The sequence below is a fragment of the Rhinichthys klamathensis genome, unplaced genomic scaffold (assembly GCF_029890125.1).
Source record: "Rhinichthys klamathensis goyatoka isolate OS25496 unplaced genomic scaffold, OSU_Roscu_1.1 h1tg000291l_1, whole genome shotgun sequence".
Taxonomy (NCBI): Eukaryota; Metazoa; Chordata; class Actinopteri; order Cypriniformes; family Leuciscidae; genus Rhinichthys; species Rhinichthys klamathensis.
The window spans coordinates 997,221-1,008,133 of NW_026606810.1; the positions used below are offsets into that span (position 1 = coordinate 997,221).

Sequence of the window (10,913 nt, forward strand, 5' to 3'; positions counted from 1 at the left end):
GGTATTTATGAATGAGACACTGAATTAATTATTAATATTAATGATTTTTTAATTGACTGAATCTACATGATCTATATTTTAAACAAAACAAAAACGATTTTAAACCAAATAGATTCTCAGTTTATCCTGAACTATTCAGCTCTAAATTGGAGTTGAATGTTGGCTCATCTGTATGTTTTGTACTTGAGTGAGAGATGTGGCTGTCGCTAATTTTAGATGTATCGGGTGCGTTGTTGCGACTGGGAGACATTGAATCAAACACTTTTTCATTCCTTTAAATTAATGGAGTGTTGAAGCAAATGCTTCATCATATTTTATGTGCTTCCTCCCTTGCATGAAATTTACTTGTTGCATGTGTTGCATTTTGCTATATTATCGTATTTTTTCAAAAAACTTAACCCAACTTTCGAAAGCTTGCTGCGGTCAGTCATGGTTAATGTGATGTACAGTAATGAAATCCTATCTTTGTGGGAGCCAGGTCCTGGCAGATCAATACAGCTGTATTCACCGGCACAGCGCGAGAACGACTGAGAAATATATTCTCAGTCGTTATATATCTAGATATATATAAGATGTTCATATATCACGTCTAAAAACGAGTGGAAAGCCGCTTTCTCCTTCTTTCCACAAGCACTTGTCGTTGCTATGCAACCATGAACTGCGCTCTCCATGATGACGAGGAAGTATCAGCAAAGGATTAATTGATTTCTAGACCTTGCATTAGCTCTACTACTAGATATGTTTATGGAGATGAGAAATAAAAACCCGCCCTGTACAGCTATGATCAGCTGTTCGGCCGAGCTTTCGATGTTACGGAAAGGTCGGTTGTTTTTTGTCACATGACCTGCGGTGTGCTTGCAGCATTCTGAAAAGTTGAGATGTTTTCATCTTGTCACGGCAGAGGCGCGCCTGGAAAAACGAGCGCACCGCAAGCGCTTGCCGCGTGCCTACATTTGAAATAACGAATTTGCACGTGCAAAAAATGTGATATGTGAACGGCCCCAAAGTCAGGAATCGATAAGGGGAATCGAAATGAGTGCGGCTTATTGAATCCCCGTTTTTTTGGAAATGTATTACCGGTTCTAAAATGGAACCGATTCTCGATACCCAACCCTAGTCTTAAATTGTGTACTTTTGATGTCATTGTATCTAATCTTATTTTGTCTTCTGAGCAAGTCAGTTGGACAGTAATGTGTGAAGGGGAGAAATAATTTTAATGTGTGTGTGCCCTGGATACGTCCAGACCCCCTGTTGTTCCAGATCACCATCTCTGCTAAATCTACCAAGCTTCCCTCCAAGCCTAGATGAAAAAGAGACCAAACAGTCTTCTCGTCCTTCTTTCCTCCTCCCACCCTTCACTCTTATTCCTGATTAGGAGCCAGTAAACTGACCGTGAAAACACTACTAATTAGCTCCTTATCTCTCCCCTTCCATTCCCACCATCCCACTTTCAAAATCCTCATGGATTTCTATTTTATATCTGTCATGCATGGTTAGTGGTACACAAAAAAAGAAATAATTGGCACAAGTACGATTCAGACTCATCAGTACTTTATAGAAATAGTTTCCTTTGTGCTCCCTTTCTTTTTCGCGGACACCTTCAAGCATTTCCTTTCTCCTGAAAAAAGTAGCTCCTTACATAAAACTTTCCTTTTTATCTTCCTGTGCCAGCCCTTCTCTTGCCAGACTGACTTAGTACTAACTGAACTTTTTATTTGTGGGGTTGAGGGGATGTTCTCTTTTTCCCTTTCAAATAACAAATGTATCTGCTCTAACCACTCCTTTTGGCCCTTGGTCTTTGTTTTACTCGCTTTCCCTTTCTTCCTCTATTTTTCCCCCCCTCGTTCTCTCCCTGTTCTTTGCAGATGGATGTGGTTTATACATTCCAGACAGGCCAAACGGCGGTGCCTGGGGCCCTGCGTCGCCAGCCCTCCGTGGTCAGCCAGCAAAACGACGCAAAAACTGTTTCTAGCCCCACCCATGTAGGGATTTCCTCTTCCTCCCTGTCCGCCAACTCTGCTGCAGCTGCTGGGCCACCCGCCCCTGCTTCCTCTTCTACTACAGGCAGTGAGTGCCACATAACACAAACTAGCACTGCCATTGCATGATGGCCATTCTGAATGCTTTCATGATCTGCCTGTTAACCTCCAGTAAACCAATAACCACCCTTTTTTAGACCACTCTTCCTCTCTCTTTTTATTTTTTTTCCCAATCTGTCCTTCACAATCTCCCAACTAAAGCTCCTTCTCTGCATTATTTCTGTCTCTTTCTCATTCACTTTGCATTTTTTCCAACGCCTGAACCAGTGCATCATGTGTGATTTGAATATGGATGGCCTTGCAGTTGTCTGCATGTGAGTTACCAGTGCCAGGTTTTTTTTAGGGTGGCCTAACATCTAATGTAATTATTTAGTTCCCTTTATTAGGAGAAATAGTTTTATTTGTACATAGATATAAGGTAATGGCTATACATTTTTTTCCTTTTGCTATTTTTGGGTCAAACAGATATGCTTAATGTCTAGCCGAGAGTCAAATTATTATTATTATTTTTTTTTCATTTTTATATTATTTATTTATTATATATATATTATATTTACTTTATTAATGCTCAGTTTGCAGTAGCACTATGTCCTAACTACCCCTTCCTCAATGAAGGGTAAAACGATATATACCAATAAAATCCATGTAAGAGTTGTGACCAGCAGCAATGTTGTGCTTCAGAACATTTTGACGTATGCTAGGTAATGATTTTTGGTGCATTTCACTGTGTAATCCCATCGACAATGATATCTAATTGGCCAAAATCATGTAAATATGATGAGTAAATATCCACACAATGGGCCACATTCATGAAATACAAACAGGATTAAAGTATGTGTCCATTTTTCATAAAAAAAACTGTTCTTAAATAAACTTTGAAATTCATTGCAACAACTTTTGCAAGAATGGTTTTACAAACAATTTGCACAGAAATTCATTCTATTAATGAATTATGCCCTATGATTTTATTCATTGGAATTTGTGTGCCCTTGAAGTGTACTATGGTAAGAGGATGCCATACATAGGACTGTTTTAAATGAAAGTGAGAAACTGAATCCCTTCATGAAGGACCCTCTCTACACTTTAAATTTGGCAGTGTTAAAATGATAGTTCACGCAAAAATGAAAATTCTATCATTAATTACCCTCATGTCGTTCCAAACCCGTACGACTTGCGTTTATGTTCAGAACACAAATGAAGATCTTTTTGATGAAATCTGAGACCTTTCTGTCCCTCCATTGACAGCTACGCAACTACCACTTTGACGCCTCAAAGGTTCATAAAGAGAGATCATAAAACTAATCCATATGACTTAAGCGGTTTAGTCCAAATATTCCAAAGATACACAATCACTTTATATGAAATTTAGGCTTTTAATCACATTTAAACATTGGTCAAACGTGTGGCGTGGTTTGGTGGTGTTTTTTTTTTTTTTTTTTTTTTTTTACATAGCAGCAAAATCGACTTAAAATACTTAATTTATAGTTTATACTAGGGCTGGTCCGAATACCATTTTTTGAGCTTCGAAGCTTCGGTAGTAATGAATATTCGAAGCTTCGGAATCTCTATATATGTCTGTCTGTGTCCGTTTGCATTTTGATTAATTCGAGAACCGTTCATCCAAACGACATCACAAGGGAGTGCAGTGTCGTATTTGGTGCAATATAGATAGACAGGCGAGACGTGACATGTTCAGAATTTATCAACTTTTAATAAACTACAGAACAGCGCGAGCGGGAAGCGCGCCTCACGCGAGCAGAGCTTATATGCTCCGAGAACGGACACTCCACTAGTGATATTAAACACACACACACACAGGTCTGTTAACTTAAGCAATATTTTTAATAAGGTAGTCTAATATTTTTCTCACTAACAAATAACTGACAAAGTAGGGTAGATTTAAATAAAGAAGCGGCGCACCTCACGCGAGCAGGGCTTATATGCCCACGAGAATGGACATTGCACGTGATATAAAACGCACACACACTGGTCTTTTAACTTAAGCAATATTTTTAATAAGGTATAGTCTTATAATATTTTTCTCACTGACAAAGTAGGGTAGATTTAAATAAATAAAAACGAAATTTAAATAAATAATAAATAAAAACAAAATTTAAATAAATAAAAACGAAATTTAAATATAGAAAAACGAAATTTAAATAAAGAAAAACGAAATTGTGACGTGACGTCCCAGTAAAATCTCAAAGTCTCCTATATTTCACAGTAGATTAATTTAGATTGATAATAACGGAAAAAAGCATAATACATTTTGTTTCTATTTTTCACAATGTCAAAGCTTAACCCAAAGTACCAGCTCAGGCATGCACTTCTGTCCATACAAACTCCGCTGTTCTGCGCTCTAGCCAGAGAATACTCCCGTTGCAGGAGCACTTTTAGTAGTCCAAGAAGAAGCAAATATATTTATTAAGTGGCTATTACGAAGTTATATGTTAAGTATTACATTTCACCAGATTTTATAGTGTAAAACATATTCAAGCGCGAATGAGAACGTTTCGAGGGGGATGCCAGGTGTGCAAAAAAAAAAAGACGAATATTCGAATGTCACATCGAATACCAACCCACCGAAGGAATATTCGGATATTCGGGTCCAGCCCTAGTTTATACATCATTCAAAACTGTAAAGTGTCTACTATTATTTGTGTCCACGTTCAATCGAAACAAACAGGGTGTGCTTTCTGCCATCTCGGCCTCCATGAACTTTTTTATGGAGCGCGTCACAAAACTCAGCGAATACTTGTCACACAGACATAAGCAATATATCTAAAGAAACATTTAAGTGTCTACTTTTAAATTATCTAATTCAAGACAAAAACAAATATATAAACAAATATGTTTATGTAATCTGTATGAAAAGAGAGATGTCCAGTCGTTCTCGTGTTAGCTCATTACCGCTAATGTGAAAACGCCTACAGACAGCATGCGCTATTCATACAGTAATGATCTGAGGCGATCCATGTAAAGTCAAAGCCCACATCAACTCAATAAAACACATCAAGTTTCATCTGATTAATTTACTTCACATCATGTTGAGATGCGGTGAGGACTAATCCTGGAAGAATTTACCTCAGAAGAAGAGCGTGACTGGTTTCGGTTTCATTTTGAGGAGCTACTTGATCCAGCTGAGAATATAATTTCTGACGAGTAAGTCATTTATTGTTACTTACATTATAAAACGTGCTATTTTTTACATAAATGTACATATTTACTAGTTTGGCTTTTCCCAAACCATATTGCTATGCTGAAATGAGTGAAATCGAATAAAATATGTTGAAATAAAATGTATTTTATACAAGCAATGTATTAAACTAGGATGAAAATGTATTGTAATATAAGGTAAATTGAATGTTTAGACAAGATTTTATTGGACTATTTTGGGTAGTTTATGAAGTGTTTACTGTAAAATACTGCCTCATCAATGAAGCTTTTGTTCGTGAATTTCTGCTTAGATGTAGACGTTTTGAATGTACTAAACAAAAAGTTTCTATGATATAATATAAAAATCGTGTACTATGTACTCTACGATAATTTGTTTAAGCATGTATGACATTACAAAAATCATGTTTTCTGTTATGATTTCTGATATTATATTAATGTTAATCCTATAGTTGCTGTTGCTATGATCCTGTTATCAGCACGCTCACATATGTTTTATATATATATATATATATATATATATATATATATATATATATATATATATATATATATTTTTTTTTTTTTTTATACAGATGAGAATGACAGTGACCAGATACCAGACTGCATGTGAACCTGGACCACAAACTCTCATATGACTCTCTTCAAATGTTTGTTTTTCTTTATTTTCTTCCCCCTGAGAGTGTTGTCTCAGTTTTGTGCACAAAAATGCTCAGGCTGCCAGGGCAAATGTTAAAGGTCACACTGAGTCAAATGGACAAATATGAGCATCAGTGCGCTGTACAGCTACATTGGACTGATAATTCTACGTGAATATGGTGAAGGTGAGCTCACTGACTGGAAGTAGGTAAGCTTTTATTTCCAATGCATAGAAACACTAGCCTGACTACGTCAGACTTCGTACTTCCGCTCAATTTCATTTCGCTTCTGTACTCAGTCTGAGACAGCGACCTATCTATCCGTTTTCCTCAGGCCTGAAAACAGCCGGGCCAATCAACGAACAGAGGGCGGGCTGAAAGCCGTGACGTAGTCGCTAAGCGACGAGTTTAAGGTTAGGTCAGGGAAATCGAAAACGACCGCGGATATGGAGACGCGGATGCAATTCGCTCTGTTGTGGAGAATATTCCCGGCATTAGCAAACTGAAGCCCGAACAAGAAGAGTGTGTATTAAACATTTTGAAAGGAGGTGATGTTGTGGCCCTACTCCCTTTGGGAAAAGTTTAATTTATCAACTGAACTATTACCGATCGTCAGCGAGAAACTGGGGAGCCTTTTGACAGGTCAGTGTCTCCTTTCTTTTCCAGGTCTTAAATATTGCCATGACATGCTGTAATCTTGCAATTAAGTTGCAGCATTTCCGTCAGACTCGAGATGAACAAAGAGCTGTGTTTAACAGAACTAATCCTAACTTTGACAGTTGGCTGCAAATAGTTTTTTGTTTCTCTCTACTGTCAAATATCAGTTTAGAGGCCCTGATTGTACCGTGGATGCGTAGATTAACTTCGCATAATCTGCAAAAGTCGTTTACAGCCATGTTCACTCTAGTATTTCGCTCGCATCATCAAGTGTTTACAGCAGGTTTACAGTGGAAGTTCGATCATAGATTTGAGTTCGATGCATGATGTCTGGTTCGATGCGGCTGTGTCGGCACATAACATACGTCATATATAAACTTATCTGATTGGCTTACGGGTAACCAATGATTTTAAACTTCAGACAAGCGCCTCCTAGCGAGAGAGAATACACTTCTCTATTATGCCATTCCAGACTCTGTCTACGAAGCAAAGTGAAGTAGCAGAGTCTGGTATTACCAGGCTATAGAAACACCAAACACCTTGGAAATGCCAGGTATGTGATGTTTACTTATATATTTGGATTTGTTTCCAGGTATGACTATCAAAATGCGCCTTTGACCCTAATTTATATTTGGATTATATTGTTAAGATTATAAATAAACTACAAACAAACAAAAAAAATTGTTTTGTCCTTTTTTCTTCTTCTTGTAGTTCCCGCTTTGTCACATTCTTCATTGATAGGCCATTTTGGGGAGGGGTCATTGTCTCCACAGGTGTGAATCACACCATTATTCATGATCATCTACTTCTTGCATATGGCCTTTACAAGATACAGTACTTAAAAGTCTTGTGAACAAACGTTTATTTCAGTGACTTAAAACGTTAGTTTTACCACGCATAAACAATATTTTCTCAAAATTATCCATTACTCTGCACCGCGGAGGGAGTAATGGTGTGTTCACTTCGAACGCAAATAGAGCGTCAAATACTCATCTAGTTAGACGCTCGAATCTTCCGCTCGAGTTAAAATCTTTCAACTTGCGAGAACGTTCGCGGCTAACGCGTCGCCCAATTTGCGTCATTCGCCCAGCGTGAATGATGCGTCTATTCGTGTCTTTGCATTGACTTTGTATTTAATCTACTCACGCAAATAATTAAATTTGCGTTCGGTGTGAACACACCATAAGGGTCATAGTGATCCCTATGGAATTTTTCTGGCTCACTCTCTCTTTTTAACACCAACCCTCTCCCTCTTTTCACAACTGCTTTCACACACTCGCTCACACTTTTCTCTTTGTCTCTCTCTCTCTCTCTTTCCTTTGCCACCCCGTTTCTGTCTCACTCATGCTTTCAGCTCCTCTCATCACACCTTGTGTCTTCTGCTCTGACACGTTATACTCTGTCTCCATCTCTCTTCATTGATATTCTAGAAGAAGCTATGAGTGAGGGACAGTTTTTTTTTCCCTGCCTTCCTTATTTAGGTTTCCTTTTGCATTACACATTATAAGTGTGTGTGTGTGTGTTAGGCAGATCACAAGGCATATATAGGGTCAGAGGGTTCATTTAACCATTGATGGGAATATCCAAATATACAGGCAAATTAAAGGAAATTAAAGGTTCAATTAGTTCAGCCATTTTTAAATAGCAGTGTAAATATGGACAGATGTAGCCAAGCTATATCCTTCCAAGGAGTGTATTAAAATGTAAACTCGAATTTAATTTTCTGCAGAAATGTGGTGTTTTTAGCATGTTGCTCTGCGTTTGCTAGATCATCTTTAGGTGGTTGTCTCAAGTCAAAAGAGCCTACCCACAGTTTTTAGAATTAATTTATTTAGTAGTTGTTCATACATATGGTGGTAATAATAATAATATCTTGTTCTTATATTTCAGAATCTGAATATAATAATAAATAGCCAAAATTAGATTGAGCACGGCTGACATAGCTGCAAAGTACAATCATGTAAACCTGAGAAATAAACAGGAATTGAATAGACTAAGGCACTGCTGATTGGCTGGGCTGGCAGGGCAGATGGTTCTTCAGACATGGTTGTTACCATAAGCGTATTGTAGGGAAAAGCATCCAGACCCTTACAAAACAAGTTATACCAATTCACATTTGTCTTTATGGTCGTTCTCAAGGTTGAAACCATAAAAATTGCAAGAGAGCAAGATTAGTTTCTGGTGTTTGAACGCACAACACAGATCCTCTGAGAGGCCCAGAGCATATGTTTTGAAGGACTGGATGCACATCCTATGCATTTTAATGCTGTGTCTAGTTGTATGGAGGAAGAAACCTCTCACTCTCAGGATTCATTTTAATATATTTTATTTTATTGACTTGTATTTTTTAGATTCAGATTCAGTTAAATTATTGAATTTAATTCAAAAGTATTATATTAATACAATTATACAAAAATAAATTAAAATAAGAAATTAGTAATTATTAAATGTAATTTTCAGTTTTGGTTTTCGGCCAAGGGTATTCAGAAGTTTCGGTTTCGGACAAGAATTTTCATTTCGGTGTATCCCAAGTAACTTCCCTAATTTTCATCCTGATTGAAATGTTTGGCCATTTTTATTTTTGTTATTTTTTTATTACCATGTAGTGATGTTTTACAAAAAACATGATATTCGATGTCTGCGGTTGACAATTTGTACCAGTTTACAGTTCCAACTTGCTGTATCGCCCACCCCTACTGACCCAAAAGAGATGCTGAACATCTGCTGTTTTTGGCAATTAAATGGCTTATTAAACAAACATTGGTTGCTTGTCCGTCTCATTTTGCAGTGGTTCTGTGGTTGTCGTCATTTTGTTTGTAACGTTTTGAAGCTTGTGATTGATGTGTCCCACTTACTGTTTTATCCTATGCCTGATTTCCTCATTCACTTGTCCCAAATAGGAAATTGCATTACAGTCATGGTTTGTTTTCATGTTATCCCTGTTTCTCTATTCAACTGCCTGTGCTGTTGTTTTTGTGTTGGTTTTTATTTGTTTGTATATTTCATAAGGAGCTTGAGTGCTATTGTGGAAAGGAAATCATCTCCCACCACTGACCATATTTTCGTTCCCATCCAGATCCAGTACATCCCACCCTAAAGCGGACACTATGCCAATACGATCCCACTAATTCCTTCTCTTTCTGTCTCCCAACTCCTCGCTGCAGATTAAGGTGGTGAACGCATTCCGTAGCTCCTTGTACGAGGGCCTAGAGAAGCCAGAATCCAGAAGCTCCATTCATAACTTCATGTCCCAACCTGGGTTTGTACCCCTCTCCGAGGAGGAACACCGCATCCCCACGATAGATGAGGGCTGTGTAGAGATCGAGCAGCTCCCCTCCTCTTCCAGAAATGGAGGTGGCGGCGAACCCCCAGGCCGCTCTCTTCACAGCCTGGAATTCTCCATGTGACCCTCCCACCATCCTCCATGCTCCAGTGCAACTGCCCCAAAATCGTCGTCTTTTTTTGTTCTGTATTAAAACCTGTGCACCACTCTACCGGTGGAGCCCTGCTGATACACATCTGAGAGACAGCAGCACCTACAGCAGCTGATTGGGCGGTCATGATCCCTTTCTCCTCTCCTCCATCTCCCCCACCCCTCTGCCCCTCTCGACTTGCACTGTGTCGGCGGCAGCAGCGCTCTGTAAGTACATGCGGCTGTCCTGCAGCCCATGTGACACATGGCCTAACCTACACACTAGAGGGCGATGCTGCAGCAAACGCCCTCTCTCAGCCTGTCACTGACATTTTTATCTCTTCTACAGTTGTGATTTTTCTCATTTTTATATTGTTATGTCTCTGGTCTTGTGTAATGCTGTAATCATTTATGTTATTTGTCCCAGGACTCTCATTTACATAGTTTTTGTTTAGTTTTTTGCTGAGACAGCTGATTGTGTTCATGCACTCAATTGCTGTTTGAATAGATTTCTTTTCTCTCTCAATTTGCTCTAAGGTGGATTGAAAAACATGGCAGTGAAGTTACCCATGTTCTTTTAGTTTTTAAAATGATTTTATGCTCAATGGACATTTTAAGTAGTTCAGACACACTACATTCTTGTCATGTTTTTAGACATTGTCCCATGCGATGCTCATTTTGGGTGTTCTGTCACTTTATATGTACAGATGTAAGGCTGCTATAGTGAACGTTAGCAGAATAAAAGTCTATAATAAACTTATTTGATAGCTATGAGTTTAGAATACCTGATTGGCTCTTAAGGGGGCAGGGAGAGTCATCCAACACATTTCATCGAAATCACACCCACTGGGCATCTCTAGTCTCTTGTTAATGCTCATCTGCCTCAAAATGATTGCCCCGGCTAATTGACCAAGTACTTTATCAAAGGTACAGCACCTCACCATAGTGTGCATGTATCTGTCTTTAGGTTCATCTGTGTCTGATTGTATAGGA

General features: G+C 38.4%; 1 protein-coding gene across 6 annotated transcripts in view; it reads left to right on the forward strand.

Moving 5' to 3' along the window:
• Nucleotides 1-10,691, forward strand: part of atp2b4 (ATPase plasma membrane Ca2+ transporting 4) — a 281,849-nt gene extending 271,158 nt beyond the window's left edge. For 3 of the 6 annotated variants that reach the window (XM_056269827.1, XM_056269830.1, XM_056269828.1), the window contains one exon: nt 9,673-10,691. In XM_056269827.1, the coding sequence (XP_056125802.1) occupies nt 9,673-9,915 (243 nt within the window). In that variant the 3' untranslated portion in view covers nt 9,916-10,691. Of the gene's footprint in view, nt 1-1,865; nt 2,068-9,672 lie in introns of all 6 variants that reach the window. The other 3 variants (XM_056269829.1, XM_056269831.1, XM_056269832.1) reach the window with 2 other exon arrangements.
• Nucleotides 10,692-10,913: the final 222 nt, after the last annotated feature.